General features: G+C 47.8%; 1 protein-coding gene across 1 annotated transcript; it reads right to left on the reverse strand.

The window, feature by feature from the left end:
- Positions 1-4,003: 4,003 nt before the first annotated feature.
- On the reverse strand, positions 4,004-17,190 carry TNFAIP2 (TNF alpha induced protein 2). The gene is made up of 11 exons (XM_074149677.1): positions 16,851-17,190; positions 14,308-14,935; positions 12,931-13,045; positions 11,553-11,678; positions 10,648-10,748; positions 10,457-10,555; positions 10,143-10,266; positions 9,042-9,164; positions 7,992-8,147; positions 6,717-6,838; positions 4,004-5,861 (listed from the first exon to the last, which is right to left on the reverse strand). Exons 1-11 carry the CDS (start codon positions 17,188-17,190, stop codon positions 5,720-5,722), a joined length of 2,076 nt encoding a protein of 691 aa, XP_074005778.1. The 3' UTR covers positions 4,004-5,719.
- Positions 17,191-17,721: the final 531 nt, after the last annotated feature.

Raw genomic sequence — 17,721 nt, forward strand, 5'->3', positions numbered from 1 at the left:
GTGCTGTGTTTTGCCAGTTCCAGGATTAACAGTTTTACCTGTGAGATCTTCGAAAGCTGCCAAGATTCCTCCAGGAGCAGGTCTGGCCCACTCAGCCTGTGCAAGAGTTACCCTGGTTCGGTTTGTCCCACTTTTTCAGTAACTCTCATGGTTCTCTTTGCTCCTTGAGATCACAGGACCGGTCTGTGGGTCCTACCTGCCTCTTTTGAGTTAGGCCAAGCCCTGTGATCCCTCAGAGGTGGAATGGGATGCCGCTTCCCAAGCATCCTGGGGGAGGGACATAGCTCACAGATGCTTTCTGCAAGCCACCCATGTCCAGGCAGGACAGCAATGACACCTCTGAATGAAGTGTGGCCTCTGCAGATGACGTTCCCATCACACCTGCTTCCTGAACAAAGGACCTCAAGGCCAGTGTGGTCCAGGAGCGTCTGCAGAAGCTTGTCAAAAGCGGGTGGCTCTTAGGGTCCTGTTGGGTCGAATGCCTCTCTTGGGGCATTGGAAATACCTGTGTTTCGCCACATAGATTAAACAGAGGGAGTGGGTAGCTTCAACCAACCTTTTTGGGTCTGCATAGCCCCATGCAGATTGCGAAGGGGCTGTGTCACAATGCATGAAGCTGGGGTTGGGACCTTGCCAAAGACAAGGGTTCTGCTGTGCAGGATCATGAAGATGGCAGTCCCTGCCCCACAGTTCACATGGCTGTCACCACTTCTTGTGGCCTTGGTACAGAGTAGAGGGGTCTTGCAATGGTACCAAAGAGCAGAAATGACCCTCATTAACTAGGACATAGCACTGTTAAATTTATCCTGGCTTTTTATCTAATCTGTACACTTGGTTTAGCTCTCAGGCTGCACTGCTCTTGCCCATGGGACTTGGGGGTTGGCCTCCAGCCTTTGCAATAGGGCTCCAGCCTTTGAGCTCCAAAGCTCTTGAAGACTCCAGGACCAATATTGTTCTACCCGAGAGTTTGTTATAATCTCCTCCCTTTCAGAGTTAATCTCTCCCCATCATAGCCATTCCAACATTAATGAGTACTTTTGAGAACTCAGCTTTTCTGCTGAATGATAAGTTTTCCTCTTTTATTAGTTCATTAGGAAAGTTATTGCAGCTCAAGTGCTCTGTCCTATTTGGATGAAAACTACTTAGATAAACAGCAATGAATTCCTCCTCCTCAAATGACAGCCTTCCTGGGTGCTGGTACATGATGTGCCCTGGCATATCCCATCTGCTGAATAAAGAGTGGGAAGATTAGGAGAACACAGTCCAGGGTACTACTTAGAGAGGAGTGTTTGGAGAGGAGCTGGGGTGAACATCTAAGATTTGTGGAGAGGTGAAAGAAGCAACTGAAAACCTCTGAGGGGGCAAGACACAGAGAAGAGATGAAAAATGGCTTTGTAGGGAAGCCTCCAAGTTGGTCAGGTCAAAAGGATTTTTTTTAACCTGGTTTCTAGAGAAAACCCTGGGTAGCAAGGAGAAATGGTGTCCAGCAGTAGGAGCATTCACCTTCTGGTAGCGGTAGCCTTAGAAACTTCATGATGCTTTAAAAAACACAATTAACCTGTCTTCATTAACGTGCACCTGAACAGCCTAATGTGCACATCTTCTCCATCACATTTCCTCTGGTTTCCCCCCAGGAGGTGAGATTCACCTCCTTCCCCAGCAGTGTGGAGTTGCACCTTTGCTAAGGGGGAAATCTGTGGCTTCTGCACTGATGAGTAATTCCTGAAATCCCCCAGTGTTAGCTGCCATCCCTATTATTGTGGCTACAGAAGAGCTATTTTGTATTTCAAGGATATCAGTGTGGGTGGTGTGGCCACATCCTCTTTTAAGTCATGCAGGAAGGGAGCAATTACTCCCATGGCTTTCAATCTACAGCGTGGCAAAGCTTTATGTGAGCAGGATTTTGCTAGAGTCACACCCAGGTTTACCAGCCTCTGGCCTGCTCCCGAATTATCCTTCCTCCCCAACGCTCAGTGACACTGACTCCTGCCGATTTGGTCCCCAGCACTGGCTTTTGACCCAAGCTGTGCAGGTGATGGGGCAGCATGTGAAGCTGTCCTGGAAGATGGAGGACCTGCCACCTGTGTGCCCTAATTCCCCCTACGAAGAAGGCTCTGCTGTCCCTGCTCATTGCAGGACTGCCTTTCCTTTGGGATGCTCCATGCGCTGCCAGGCTCCATGGTCTCTGCTCACCGGTCTGGGGTTTCCAGGTTTTATCCTGTTAAAGTTCACGCCAGCTAAACTAAGTACAAGATTTGTAAATGGACTCTGCAAATTGCTGCCACATCCATTGCGAAAATGTAATTGCAGATGCTTTACATCAATTAGTAGGTGAGGAACCTTGTCACCTCTGCATGTCACTGTGCATGTCAATGCAGCCAGGACTGTCCACCTGGAGATGTGGGCTGAATTTGGAAAGGGCCAGTTACTAAAGCACTTTGGTCTAGTCTGTCTCTCTTAAAATCAGCACATCAATAAATCATACGGCCTTTAGTCCAGTGCTGTCATGTCTCAGGGGACCCTGGTGAGAAGATCCAGCTTCAAAGGGGCAGTGTTGCAGGCATTCTGGTTTGTTAACTCTTCATTTCCAGGTCTGGAACCCCCAAAATTTCTTAGCAGGCTCTAACAGAAGGTTTCTGCTTTTTTTTTTTCATGATGTTCACACCCGGGAGGAGTCCAGGAGCTCCCTGGCTGCTTTTGGCTTCCCCTGCAACAAGGGCAGAGGTTCCCCAGGTGTCCACAGGGACTTGGCATGCAGCAGATGGCTCCTGCGGGAGCAGAGGAAGCGAGTAATGCCTCAGTCCACCCTTTTGGTTCTTTGTGTCCCTGTGTCTTTTGCACTGCAAATTGCCAGGCTAATGCCAAACGATGGAAGTGCCTGGTGGGATGGATGAATAGGGAACAAGGAGTGTGCATGTGCGAGCTCAGTCCGTGTCAACGCGGTGGTAGATGTCCTGGTGGCACTGATGACAACTGCCTTGGTGAGCTGGCAATGCCACAGCACCTGTGCCCAGGAACCAGCTTTCTCAACTGTTTCATAAAGCTGATTTTATTTTCTTCATCTTGGCTATCTGCTCTGCCTTCCAGGAGGGGCAGACATCAACATCAGCAGAGGTTGCGTGATAAAGAAAATCTGGCCTCAGAAAATTTTACTTAGTTTGTAGGAGTGCTATTTTTCAGTATTAACCTAACACTGTTATCAGAAGACATCTGTGCGACCTCCTGAAAGTACCTGGCTGTGTGCAATATGCCACATATAAATAAATGCCATTGCAAATGCCGAGTCATACAGGAAGATAAAGTAGTTTCCTGGGCTCATTAGAGCTGAAAGCTGGGGTTTTATAGGAGGATGAAGAGAATTGCACAATGCAGTTCCATATGGCTTATGAAATGTGTATGAAAACCATTTTCTCCTACCCATCCTAATTATGATATATAAATAGATTCACTATTTTCCTTCGAGCACTTACTTAGCTGGAATCTTTTTTTTAAAAGATCGGCATAATCACTCATATGATGCATTTCTCTAGGCCCCTTACAGATCTCTAAATCAAAATGCAGTTATTTATAGCAATAAAATGACCTTTCACTAATTGGGAAAGAAAATGCGGCACAATAGGTGACAGTTGTCATGAGTGCTTTGCACTGTCAGAAGTCATTTCGGCATTTGGCTTTAAACTGTAGATGGGGTAAGTGTTTAAATAACGTGCAATAAGTTTTTAAGCTATGTGTATATATGAAGTTTTGTGGGAGCATGAGTATGCTTATGGAAGGAGAAGGTTTTCACCACCCATGGCCAGGCAGCAGACTGAAACCAGTGTTTTTCACCCAATGTACAATTTTGTCACATAACCTGTCAGCAGAGGATTCCTTCTGCATCCGTCCCAGGGCTGGCTGGGGCCAGGTTCTGGTGGGCTGTGTCTGCTAAAGACTTGTATGAACAGGAGGAGACAACAGAGAGGGAGGAAGGGGGATGCCAGTGCAGTAAGGATGAGATGTACGTCAAATATATATCTTTTTATTACTCAACATCGAGACCGTGGCAGTGCTTAGCAGCTGACGTTTTGGACCTTGTTACACCAGGTACCATAAACACAGTGCACACGACAGTCCTTGCTCCAGAAAACAAGGAAAAACAGGCTATGGCACCCATACGTGGCACAAACAGAGGGTGCCTCTGCTTTCTCAGCTTGTCTGTAGTCCAGAAAGACCCCCCCCGCCTGAAACCAGTGGGTGACATTCACCAAAGCAGGCTGGGAGGAGTGGAAGAATTGGCCCTTTGAAGGAGTACGTAGGACTACATACAGTGGCAGCGCAGTAAACAACAGCCAGAGACAGAATAAATGAGTCACTTTTCTAGCATATTTGAATACTGTTTAAATATAAACATTGCAAATGAATATCTCTAACTGAGAAAAAAATAAAATTGGATGCAAAAATACACCCATGGTATACTGCATATGCATATAAATACATTACATGATTTGCACAGTCATTATGAGTCTTCCTTCCGGACTGACTTTCTACAGCCTGACACAGAAGTTGAAACAGAGAAAAACAGAAGGGAAAGGTCTTCAACTAAACACATCATTGTTGTTTCGGCAAGTGATTTGCTTCCCAAAAAACTGGGCTGTAAAACAAAACGTAGTTTCACAACAGATCCATTTGTGTTTCCACATCGTATCTACCTCGCAGCAAGAGGGGAAAGAGGGAGCAAGGAAACGGTGATGAACACAGGATACTCCATACACTATAGTGGCATTTGAGACCAGTTCCACCACCCATTCAAAGCCTATGATGTTAACAGGGTCTGGAAAAGTCCTCTCCTCGATAGATGATGGTGCTTAACCCACACCATCCTTTGTAATAGGCGTTTTGCCCTCTGCTAGCAGGGTGCCACTCCAGTGCAGATGCACTGGATGGGGTCACTGCAGTGACCGGTGGCTGTTGGGGTGGTTGGTCGCTCTCACCTCATGGAGGTGAAGGAAGCACACGCTGGCCCAGCTGGCCCAATGCTGTGGGGACAGTCAGGGATCCCCAGGGCCAGTTTGGAAACCCCAATGCCCCTGGGCAACGCTGCTGCATGGGGCAGAGCGTGCAGCTGGAGCCACTCCAAGCCCCAGATTTGGGGGTGCTGCAGCATGGAGGGATGGCAGGAGTCATGCCATGGCTGAGAAACACCTCCTCCTGACCCAAAATCTGGTGGCCCCCCTGCCTGTCTTAAAGGAAGGCAGACGAGGTGCATGCATGCTCCCATGGGACTTTTCCAACATCTCTAAATTTTGGCTTCAGTTTTTGGTTTCCTCCATTTCCTTAGAAGACAGAAAGCTACATAGGAGGTGCCTCCTCAGTCTGGGCTAGCTGGGGAGTCAGTGACGTGGCCTTCACAGCACCCTGTGAGGTAGATGGAGGTTAGAGCACCAGGGCAGTGTCCAGGCAGAGAACGCGGTGGCACCAAGGAGACCTTGGAGGGAGTCCGTGACTGCTGTGAGAAGCAGCCCTGGTCCTTGCAAGCACTGCTTCTCCCATGGGTGCCCCCTTTTCCTGGCAGGGCACAGACGACGGTGATTCCCATAGAGATGCTGGGCACTGGATGAGGACAAAGTACTTTCCGTAGGAAAAGGTGGCAGTGTGTGCTGTGCATCGCTGTAGGGGGTGGTCTCCATCCCTGGCTTAGCCCACAGTCCGGCACAAGGCGGGTACCAAGGGGTGCCTTGGCCTAGGACACGTTTATGTTGGAAAAGAGTGGGGCCCCAGGTGGTGTGGATGCTGTACTGTCTGCCAAGTAGCCCAGGATGCTTTTGAGTTCACTGCGTGACAAATTGGCTTTGATGTGCAGGAACGCTTCCAGGTGCCTTTTGCTGTGGAAAAGAAATGGGCAGGTGTTATCTCCTCCCGCAGATCTCCACTGCTGGGTCCTTGTGCGAGGATGTGGCCCCCATCCTGTGGCAGCACTAAGGTCCCCAGTGGACATCACACAGCAGCTGGTGACCCTACACAGGACCCAGCACTGCCCTGGGAGGCTTGGGGTAGAGTAGGGTATCAGAATCATAGAATAGTTCAGGATGGAAGGGACCTTAAAGATCATCAAGTTCCAACCCCCCTGCCATAAGCAGGGACACCTCCCACTAGACCACGTTGCTCAAAGCCCCATCCAGCCTGGTCTTGAACACTTCCAGGGATGGGGCATCCACAACTTCCCTGGGCAACCTGTTCCAGTGCCCCACCACTCTCACAGTGAAAAATTTCTTCCTGATATCTAATCTAAATCTACCCTCTTCCAGTTTGAAGCCATTACCCCTTGTCCTACCATTGCATGCCCTTGTAAAAAGTCCCTCTCCAGCTTTCTTGTAGGTCCCCTTCAGGCATTGAAAGGCTGCTATAAGGTGTCCCTGGAGCCTTCTCTTCTCCAGGCTGAACAACCCCAACTCTTTCAGCCTGTCTTCATAGGAGAGGTGCTCCAGCCCTCTGATCAGCTTCGTGGCCCCAAGGCAAAGGAGAAAATCAAACCAGAATTTGGAATATATAAATAGGCCTTTTTAGATAGTTTATTTTCTTGTCCGATGGCACTGGGATTGCCATACCCTGGCAGGCAGCCCCCACCCATTTTCATAGACTCAGGCTATATAAACCTCACCTATACTCATATTTGACTATTTCCTGACTTAATTAAAATCCCATACGAGTATTTGCAAATCTGTTTCAGTGTCTCTTACCGGATATCTGGGTATGTCGTGGCGAATGTTGCAACTTCAATTTTAATAGCACCTAAATCCTGAAGCCGGATAATTTCAGCCAGTTTGGGGAGCGCCAAATTCAGCCATGTGGCCTTAGACCCCTGCCAGAAAAGAGAGTAGTCAGCAGGGTATTGCGGAGGTGCAAACCTCCTCCCAGCCCAGGAGCTGTGTTTCACCGGAGGTGTCCCCGAGCTGACTCCTGAGGCTGTTTCCTGGTGATGCGGAGGGACACGGCAGCGATTTTAAGTGCCTCATTGTTTTCAGTGATGTTTCTAGCCTGGGCCAGTCTTGGAGAAATTGGCTTAGTTTTGCGGTGGTTTTTAATCCTCTTACACAAGGGGCTGTAGGATGTGCCATAAGGCTGAGGTTTCCGCACCCACCTCCTCAGACTCTCCCTGCTCTTCCCTCCCATGACGTTTTCCTTCCCTTGGGTTTCTACGCTGCCTGGTGTGTGTACGAGGTCTGATGGGCAAGGTAACGTGCTGCCACGTGCTGCTCTCCCCCAGCTCTGTACACAACCCTGCCTTTAGCATCTCCAGGCATTGCCAAAATCCTCTCCCTGCCCACTCAGGTAAGAGACCCAACTGGACCTGTTTTCTGGCCGTTGGATATCCCAAGGCGCTGGTTGCCTGACCTCCTGCCCCACACCAAGCGATGCTCAGGCTTGTTCCTTCTCCAGTCAAAGCTACATGGAGGGGTGGTGGAGGACAGGGCTTGGCTTAGCTATTTTGCAGGCAAATTTAGAGGCGTGAAAGGAGGGATGGGGTCTCAGAGGACAGATAGGGGTGTTTCAGCCATGCGGAAAAAGCAAAGGTCTCTGGTGGAGGAAAACCTTGTGTACCAGAGACCCACTGCTGCCCTTTCCAGCCCTGCCTGACCTAAAAGCAGCAGAGTGAGGGAAATCAAGGGTGAGGGGGAAGAGTCAAAACCCAGACTCCACACCAGTTGTACTGAAACCAGAGCAGTGCAGTATTTAGCTAAATCTTCTGACCCTATAAATATAAATCTTCAAAAGAAAACCACTGCCTACAGGACAAAGGAGGATGAAATCATGGTTCTCTACCCGGGGGAGGGCAGACTGGTGGCCGGGGAGCCTTCCTCCCTGCAGGTACTTGGAGACCTCTTTCTGCCTAAGATTCTGCCTTCCAGGAAATTAAGCTGAGTTGGAAAGGTTAATGAGAGGCCCCAGAAAATTTATTTTCCTGTTTTTCAGTCTGCCCCGTGCTGTTGCAGATGCAGTGAGCACTCACGTACATTGCTGGTGCAGAAGGCTTCCAGGTCAGCAGCATTCTTGGAGACGCTCTGGGCCAGGTTTTGCTGTTGCGCTGGAGTTTTCAGGCTGACTTTCTTCTTCAGCAGCCTCACAATGTACTCTTTAACCAAGTGTGCATGGATCTTCTCGATGATAGCCTGTTGGGAAGGAGAGGGGGAGTCATCCATCTGTCTTTTGCTTGGGGACAAAACAAACCGTATGTGTGGATGGAGGACAAAAACATTTTGGGTGTTGTAAAACATGCCCCACCAAATGCCTGCTGCTGCTCGCACATGAGGAATGGTGCTGGCTGCCAACCTCCCCATGACCAGTTACGCTATATCCTAGATGCCGAGAATTTCTTTGTACTCAAACTAATGAGCTGTGGGAATTTCCGAATGTGTTTTCCTTCTGGGAAGAGTTGAAGGCATAGGAAAGATCTAACAGGTTTCAGAAAAGAAGTAGCAGTATTCCAGAGAAACAGGAATTCACGCTGCTCCTCCTGTTCCTCTCTCTAATACACAAACATCATAATTTTGTTTCAGCTACTTAAAAGACAAAGGCAGGAAATAAAAGATTTTTTTATATGGCAATGTTTCATATATACTCCAGCACCACTGAAAATGCGGTTGTGGCTCAGTTATCTGGGATCTGTCCCAGTTGCATCCGTCTCCTCCAGTCCTTAGGGCATCAAAGGAGCCACGAAACACAAACGTGCAACTACAGCCGTGTTTCAAGGTTGCTAAACCAAACCCATACGTAAATAAAGCCATATGTTGGGTGATCCCCAGAACATTCTCTCTACAGCGAGAGTGGTTTTCTCTGTGAAGACTGCAGCAGAGCTACAGGAGTCTGCTTTTGCTGGAGAAGAGTAAGATCTCTATGGCTAATCTAAACCACGTCCTGATGGAAATCCTGCCTGAGGGGACTCCCTGATGCCAGGCTCACTCGCCAGCTTAACGTGGGTCAGGGCAACTCGAGTTGCAGAGGATCAGAGCTAGTAACGCAGCCTCAGCATTCCAGAACCCCTCTGATATCTCTCTTTGACTTACTTGGTAGAAAGGGTCCTTCAGGGTCCGGAAGTCTGAAATATGTTTGCTGGTGGTTTTAATGATCTCGTTCATGGTTTCATTGCTGGAGTCCCACTTATTTTCTGTAAACTTCTTATAAATTGACTGAAAAAAAGGAAAATCGGCTTAGTTCCCTCGAAACAAATTCTATGCGCATATATATTTACCTTTCTATATGTACAGTATCCTACATAACGACAGTACGGTGTGCAGTTTTGTGCAGGGACGTGTGACAATGACTTACAGGGGCAGGGGAAGAGGGGGCTGTGTTGCGTTTGTGCCCCCTTCTTGGTTCCTCATGATGAAGAAGACTGAGAGCTTGAAAGGCTCATACTGGAGATGCTTTTTTTTTATTTCTACATTTTAAATGTTTTGTCCACACCATCCTGTCTGATTAGAGAATTAAGGCACTACCAGGGAAAGAAGCTGAATCATTCTGAGAAGTTTTCAATCACAGTTTTTCTTGGCCACAGTAAATAAAGATGGAAATGAAAAAAGAGCCTCCTCCTGCTCTGTCAGATGCCTTCCAAAAGGCCTGACAGAGAAAGCAGGAGAGCTTGTGGCTGAACATTTCTGACTCCTACGCCTTCCCCGCCACCACACTTGCTTAACTGAAAAAGCTTGTGTTATATATGTATATTAAAAAAAAAAAAAAAAAGAAAAGAAAGAAACCAGAAGTGTCTTTCAGGCCACCTTTATGAAGAAGCCAAAAGCTGCGTAATTGCAGTTCATGTCATTTGTGATTGCTCCCTACAGTTTGGAGTATAAACACCTGCAGGTTGAGACTCTCCCTCTCGCCGCAGTTATCTTAGATGTGATCGGCACGTTTTATGTTCATGGGCACGGTCATGACTATGTAGCTGCACCTGTTTCGCCTGCAGGCTTGAGGACCAGCCTAAGCAGAGGTGATCCAGAGGTTTCTGAGTGATGCTGAGAGGTGACCTGACCTGCCCCACAGCCCTTCTGAACTTTGCTGCGTTAGAATCAGAGATTTGAGCAAGCGAGAGCAGGGCAGGAGAACATGCCCGGCACCGGCACAGGCTGAGCCGTGGGGCGGGAGGCTGTGGGATGTGGATATGGTACCTTCAGCTGCGCAAACAGCGGTTGAAGCAGCACGTCAAAGCCGCCGTTTTCAATGTCACCGAGAATGCTGAGGATGCTGGCTTTATTGTCGTCCTTTTCTGCCATGTTTTTCTCTGCATAGTCTCTGCAAGGAAATATCAGCAAGGTCAGAATAATCTGTCCGCAGAAGAGATACATAGAGAGAAATGCAGAGGTCTCCAGACCTTCCTCTGCAGGCAGATGGACCTTCCTCTGCCCACTCTGGAGTACCTCCCCTCTATCACATTATTCTTCCTGCAGAGGAAGGAGCAAAGCCTTTTCTGCTGGGTCCTTACCTAAAATTCCAGCAGTTGTTAACATTCGCAATCAGTATAGGCTTGTAGTATGTGTGCTTCTTGCTTTTCTCCTTGAAGTCTTCGAAAGCATCCCTGTAGCTGGAGGGGAGACGGGAAGAGGAGAAGCGGGTGAGTGGGTGCCCGGGGGGCTCTGCCAGCCCTGCTGCCCCCCAAGGGCTGCCTTACTGTACCTTCTCAGGAAGGCAGGCAGCTCCTTCCACAGCCGATGCGACAGCTCCTCGCCCACCGCCATGCTGATGGCCTTGGCTCGCTCCTGGCCGCCGTAGATACTCTAACAACAAACGAGATCGTTTTTTAAATGCCGGCTGTTCCAAAAAGGCCGGGTTTGCTGGTTAAAAAGGCTACGGATCCCTCACTGCGGCAGCTGCGCCCAGCTGTCCTGCATCCTCCCCTGGGACTGAGCCAGGCACTGTGCAGAGCAGCTACATTGATTTGGGAATTTTGAACTCCATTTTCAAATGGGAAGAGAGGTGAAGAAGAAAGAAGTATTAAAGAAAGCCTTTAAATTAGCTGAGGAAGTGGGGAAAGCGATGCTTGGGTTCTTTTGTTTTTCGCTGATTATCATATGACTGCATTAAAAACCCCAATTTAAGCACAACCACCTCAATATATGAAGGGTTTATTTTTTAAAAGTAAACTCCACTAATCCTCTGCTGCCAGAGGACAGAGAGGGTCGAGCGTGGGGAAAGCGCATGAGCTCTCGGAGCAGCTCTGCCTGTGACAGTCTCCCCAGCAGGAAGCACAGTGCCGCTTCCTCGCTCGGCTAAACCTGTCTCATCTCTCTGCTGCTACATTATCCAGCGCCTAATGGCTTGGCTTCGGCTAGGGGTGCAGAATAAAACACATGGGGAGAAACAAAGGCAGATTTCCTGCTCGTTTTGCTGATAAAGGACTTTTTCTCCAGCAGATGGTAGCCCGTGCCAGACCATACGTTGGGGCTCCCCACACCACCAGCCCTATTACTGCCCTACACACGCCACTTGGCCTTTCGCTTTCCTGAACTGACTATACTTAGCCTCAAATCCCAAATACGTGCAGGATGCAACTGTTTATTTTTAATATATGTCTGTATTACCTGGATAACAATTATTGCTAGTAGTTCACTCTGAAAATGTCCATTTAGTTTCTCTGGTTCTTGGTCTTCTTTCCATCTTTGGATTTCTTTAGACAAACATTTGCTCAGTGAATTTTTGACAGTAGCCTTTAGGGAAGGAAGAACAACAGCAATTACCACAAGGTGGATGCAGCGGCTCCTTGCCTCATTCAGGTTTTACTTGCCCACCCACCATTTGTCTGGCTGAGGAGACTTTTTCCCTGGCTCTGCCTGAGAAATAAAGGCTCTTTGTTATGAGACGCCTCAGCCACCACTTCAGGGCAGCAAGGACAACTCCCTCACAATACCGTTCTATGCCACAGCGAGTTGAATCATTCAGGGTAGGGGTGAAGATGAAGATCTACGTCCCTTCCCACCGCCCCGCTGCGTCAGTGGTGATCTCAAGGGCAGGGCAGGGAGGGGAGCGGTGGGTGGGAAGGTCGCAGGCACCCACGCGTGCCGGAGCCCAAATTTCCCCAGCCACGCGTTGCCTGCCTCAGTGCTACCCTCTGGGCTGGTTTTGCAATCCTTTTTCACGAGCGCTTCTGACGTCTGAGGAGCGCCGGAGAGCAAAACAAGACGTTCTCAGGTTTTCTCTGCTCCGACCCCTGTTGCGTGCACGCCGTGCAGCGAGGCTTTTGTCTGTATGGTGGCTGGCATCTATCTCCGATCACCCAGTGCCTTTTTCGTGAGCTTTGCAGCCCTCACACCCACCTCTCCCATCTGCAAACCATCACGGGCTACAGCTAAACCTGGAACTTGTCCTCTCATTTTCCGGGAATTCCAGCCCAACGTGCCAAAAAGCGCTAAGCTATGGGAGTACTGTAAAAGTTGCTTCTTGTTTCCATTAAAGCAAGAGTGATCCAAAAACCAGAGCAACTGTTATTTTCTGCAGAGCAGGCGATTCTCCATCAAAGAGACAGGCTTTTCAAGAGCAGACCTGCAAGCTTTTGCTCACCCAAGGTCTGGTACTGCTGCACAGACCAGAAGTCATTCTGAATCCACAGTCTGCCAGAGGGAGCGTAAATCCCTCTGGGGATGTAACAGACAACTGGAATCTTACCCATAAGGAATTGTCGTTGGATTTTTTTCCCACCTCCCTACCACACAGTTTGCAAGAACAGAGCAGTTCTTTTCTGATGGCTCCCAGGGCAGAAGGCTGAGCTAACCAGAAGTTTGCTCTGCAAATCCCGTCTAAGAGAAAGCTGACCTGTCCCCCCAAAAGAAACAAAAGCACTTCTTGCTTCTGCTTCTCTCGGGATGGGTGTGTGACTCACAGCCGAGAAGTGTGCACGTAGGACAAGTCAGAGCTCCTCCGAGGAGCAGCAAAGGGAAGAGGAGGGACTGAATGGGTGCTCACCTCTTCACTGTCAAGGTATTTCTTTTCAAGCTCTTTGCTCAGACTTGATGGCAAAAGGCTTCCAAGCTTAACTTTTTCCAGCTCCTCTGCTAGAGCATGATCTTTTCTCATCTCTCTGGAACGAAAAAGCCAAACAATCACATTTTCCAAGGGCAATGTAATTCAAGACAGCTGTTGATGCAAATCACTTAACACTTTTTGAGGATATCAGTGAAAAAAACAGATCGAAATGTACATTGTCCTTAGCCCAGGCAGGACTTGGAGGAGTTGAATCTGTGCCAGGGGTGGGACCTGTGAGGGTGGGACACTGAGCAACCCCAGAGAACCCCCAGAACACGGGCTGTTTTCTGATACCATGCTGGAAGCTGGGGCCAGGCTGTTGTGCTGCAACCCTCCTCTTCCTCCTTGCTGTTCCCTTCACTGCTGGCCACAGAGAGAGGTGACACCTGGACCTGTCCTCTGGAAAGACCCCATAAAGCAACTCTTGTTGGCCCCTCTGGCCAACAAGACCCCTGGTGCCGGGCTGCGCTGCTTTGGCTGAGTCCTGCTCCTCACAGCTACTGATTTCCAAACACATGCTGGTTCAGGCCTGAATATCCTGACCCAGCGCACAGCACTGCCTCTGGAAGACTTCCAGGATCAACACTGACTCATTATACTCTGTCAAGAGAAACATGAGAAGGAAAAAGTGGAGGTGAAGGTTGAATGGCTTTAGAACAGCAGAAGAAACGCTGCCGGTGTATTTACCGGTTTCACCTAAGAAATGAGAGCCCTGGATTCCCCATCCAGTACTATAAGTCACAACAGGGAATATTTTCAGTTCTATAGCATATATAGGGCTTGTGAGGATGAAATGCGACCCTTGGCTGATGATGTCCTCTCACAGGAGCTCACCCTTTGGTCTCCTAACCCAGAGGCCAGCACAAGTGCGGGTAACACCTAAGCAACATCGACCATGGCCAGGATAATTGCACTTCAGGTTGTTGTATTTATTGCCTTCCTTCTGGTGCAGAGGGCTGAAATTTCCAAATTTTCCAAGAGTGAGTTCAGGTCTGCAACTGGGACATAGATCAGGGCAATGAACCTGCCCAATTTAACCCATAAGTGAAGCCCTAAACATCTGTGCGCATTTATCTTGCCCAGAAGCCTGAAGGGTGGGGTGAGCCCTTGGTTTACAGACTAGCAGCCTTGAACGTGTCCCTTCAGACTGTCCTGGCCAGCTGGTTACAGCAGCATGATACCAGTGACACCAAAACCTAACCAGGTACCAGACTGCATGGCAATGATACTGATATATAAATCAAGCAAGTGTCTGGTTTGCAGCCAGAGAACCCGTGTCAATCCCCAGGGATAAGCATCTGTAAAAGCCTCACTTACTTTGGGTAAAAGTTGTGCACCCATGACAGGAGGAGGTAAATATCCTTGTCTTCCAGGTGACACTCAGCAGTTTGGTTCGCCTGGGAGGCAAAATAATTGTGGTAGAGTTCTGCATATGTGCTGAAGACATTAAACTCAGGAGGATAAAGCTGTTTAATGTACTTTACAACTACTGTCAAATCTTCTTTCATCGTCTTTCCCATGTGCAGGAGGTTCTGGCCAACTGCAGACAGGTTCTCAGTCCTAGGAGTACGGCTTGTGTCTTTCATTCGAGTCTCTACCGACTCCTTTACTGTAGCCATCCAAAGCTCTTTCCATTTTCTAGGTCTAAATTGCATGTTTTGGTCAGGTGGAGTCTCCGACAGGTAGTTCTGATCTTCTTTCTCCTGCTCTTTCAGTGCCTCTACTGCCTGCTGCAGCAGTTCTGGGTTTGTTTTCGCCAGCAGTATGGAGTCTTTCAAGATGCTGAAGACTTTGTGCTTCAGAACTTCGTAGACAGACTCAACATCTTGCTGGCTGATGCTCAGCCCCTCCTCACTTTTGGTAGACAGGCTCTTCTCTAGGACAATCAGATACTGAGCAGCATCACAAAGCTTGTGGTCTTCAAGGAGATCCATGACTTGTTTGACTGGTGAAAAAAGAACAGCCTTTCTTTACTCAACAGTGAAGATTTAGATTCCTGTTTTATATAAAAACAATGGCTCTGGAGTACTTTATTAAAAATACGTTTGTATTTCTATAATGCTATATCTTACATTCCTTAACCATATAGAAAACCTTCATATTTATTTAAAGGTCAGATTATTCCTAGCCTGCTTCCAACTGTGGCAATGATAATTTGAAAACCCATCACCAGTGTGTTACATATGAACAGGTATTCATGTGCTACACATTATTTTTTCCAAAATTTAGATTTGTGGCGATTTCTTTATTTATTATCCCCCTTCCCATTAACATGGCCTCAAGTAAGAAGTATGGCTTTAGAAAAAAATGTAAATGCTAAGATGTAGCTAAATAAGATGTGCTAGAGGAAATACCACATGGTTTTCCAGAAATAGGTTGGCACAATCTGACATGTGAAATTTTTTTGGAGGACACATTTAGCAGGCAAGATAAAAACAATTGAACTATCCTATCTGAACTACAACCAGTTACTGGAGAAGTTATAGCCCCAAATAAGTTTTGTTAGGTGTGTAAGGTTTGTACGGAAAACCCTGGGTGGGGAAAGCTTACATTATTCAAGAAACCCACCTCTACTTCATATTCTCTTTAGAGACTGTGGCACAAAAGCTGAGTGCGCCCTGTTGGCATCTGCTGATCACACAAAGTTCAGAGACATTATCGAAACTGAGGGCTTGGTGTATTTTATAGGAACAACGGAATACCTTGAATAGCAAATGGGCTGAAATTTAATAGCAGAAAGTATAAGATACAAATTCAACAGAACAAAAGTTACTTAGCAACAAACAGGTTTTTCTGCTGCATGCTGGATGTGAATCAGCTTGAGATGGAGGAGGAAGAGAGATGCCTGGAGAATTAGTAAATCATTACTGTGAGATGGTGGCAAAAAAGTCAGATATGACCCCAGGATATAACCAGGGAGGAATGTCCAGCTGAGACAGGAAAATGGTAACACATTGTACCAGGCATTGGTGGTATCTCATCTGGAATATTTTCTCCAATTCTGGTTGCTTTCTTTCAAAAAAAGACATTGGGAATGGGGCAATGCAGCAGTAAGAACAAAGGCATGAAGGGTTTGTCTTCAGTAGACTTGGTTCATTTAGCTGAGCAAATTCAAGGCCAAGAAGGAAAACCACCACTTAGGGAAAAGCACATGGGGAAAGAGTAGTCAATTAGCCAGGTAAAGACTTGGCCGGAAACAAGATAATTTGTACTACAACAGTGAGACTGTGGAAGACCTCCCCAGTAAAGGAGGTAGGACTAAAAAATTGAAACTTATTTTAAGGTACAGCTTGCAAGTTTATGAACCGGGTAATGAGATACGTCACCTTAGGTGTCAGGTGGGCCTTGGAAGTACCAAGGGGCACTTTCTTATACAGTTCTGTTTTTCTCTAAGCAGATATTTTTCTGCCTCTCTAAGCATCCTGCAGGGACAGTGCCCATGACTGGAGGAGCTGTATGTTCAGATATCAGCCCCAGGAAAGACCTACGCATGCTGCTCACTGCTGGTCATGGGGGAAGAGAGGATTTCACAGGGTGGTGGTTTCATGGAGGAATAGAGCAGAGAGGTATGTCCTGGTTTCTCGCCAACCCATGGATCTCTGTGTCCCCATGGGAGGTAGAAATAAGTTTCATTTTAGACAGAAAACCTTCAAATTGGCAGTTCCTCAAGGAGTGTGCCCGTGGAACCAAAGGACCAGGACTGAGGTCATGTCCTCCTCAGCCTGTGCTTCCCCAGGGACAAGTCACCTCAATCTGTCAGTGCCCTTGTTTCTCAAGGGGACAACTCTCCACCTCGTGCAGCCCCTCTAGAGATAACTATAGCCTATGAAGTGATTCAAGGAGGATGGAGAAGCACTTACCACTGAGTGGCTTGGTCTTTTTCATCTTCTTAAGCGCACTCGTAAGGATTCCCTTAATTCCTTTCTTCCCCTTTTCAGGGCTGTCCCCAGCAGAGGTGCAGCTCCCATTGCTCGTGATGGAAGACGCACGTGAGGGTCTGCAGGCTGCCTCTGGCCTTTCACTCATCTTCTCCTGGTCTCTGGACCAGCTCTCGTCGCCAGAAGGTCCAGGACAGGCAGGGATTTGTTCTGCTACTGATGGTGAAGGGTTTCCAAGCTGTCTGTTTGCACCAATGCAACCTTCTGATCCATTGCGTATTCCAATAGGACCACTTTGGAAAAAAGGTAACATTTTCATCATTTTCCTTCTAGCCTGTAAATTTCAGAAAGAACTGGTCAGATTATCACAGTTTGCATAAAAATTAACATGGCACAATGTGGCAAGGTGTATTCCCATTAAAAAAATAGTAATTCTGTAATGAGTTGTCCCTGTGTGGAGAGTGCTACACACATCTGGTATGAGCACAGCTCTGCAGGAGAGCTCCTGAGCAACGTCACCTCAGGTAACTGAGAGGATGGAAGCAGTTCAGAGAAAATCAATGAGTGATTTTAAGGGTGATTCAGATGGCCTAATTTGATACCTTGAGCCTGTCTGGATACAGGAGAGCAGGGCTCTCCCACGGGATGCTGTGAGAGTACAGACATGGGTGTGGATGTGGGTGGGGTGGGACAAGTGTCCTATGCCTATTCAAAGCAACCATGAAACTTCCATATTTTTATATGGCATTGGGATCAATTCCAACCTTTCTTAGAGCCTATTTTTGCTGATCTCTGCTCATCTGGTTGCAGATGTGTTTGTGGAAGCCCCCATGTAGCTACTCATACACTGAGG

This window comes from Numenius arquata, chromosome 6, assembly GCF_964106895.1.
Source record: "Numenius arquata chromosome 6, bNumArq3.hap1.1, whole genome shotgun sequence".
Taxonomy (NCBI): domain Eukaryota; kingdom Metazoa; phylum Chordata; class Aves; order Charadriiformes; family Scolopacidae; genus Numenius; species Numenius arquata.

Bases quoted from the DNA above. Each gene is read 5' to 3' on its own strand.
- TNFAIP2 (XM_074149677.1), bottom strand. From the start codon at position 17,190: ATGATGAAAATGTTACCTTTTTTCCAAAGTGGTCCTATTGGAATACGC. The intron at 14,936-16,850 runs GTAAGTGCTTCT...TTTTTTCACCAG, and splicing joins AAAGACCAAGCCACTCAGTG to TCAAACAAGTCATGGATCTC. The intron at 10,267-10,456 runs GTAAGGACCCAG...ATTTCCTTGCAG, and splicing joins AACAACTGCTGGAATTTTAG to AGACTATGCAGAGAAAAACA.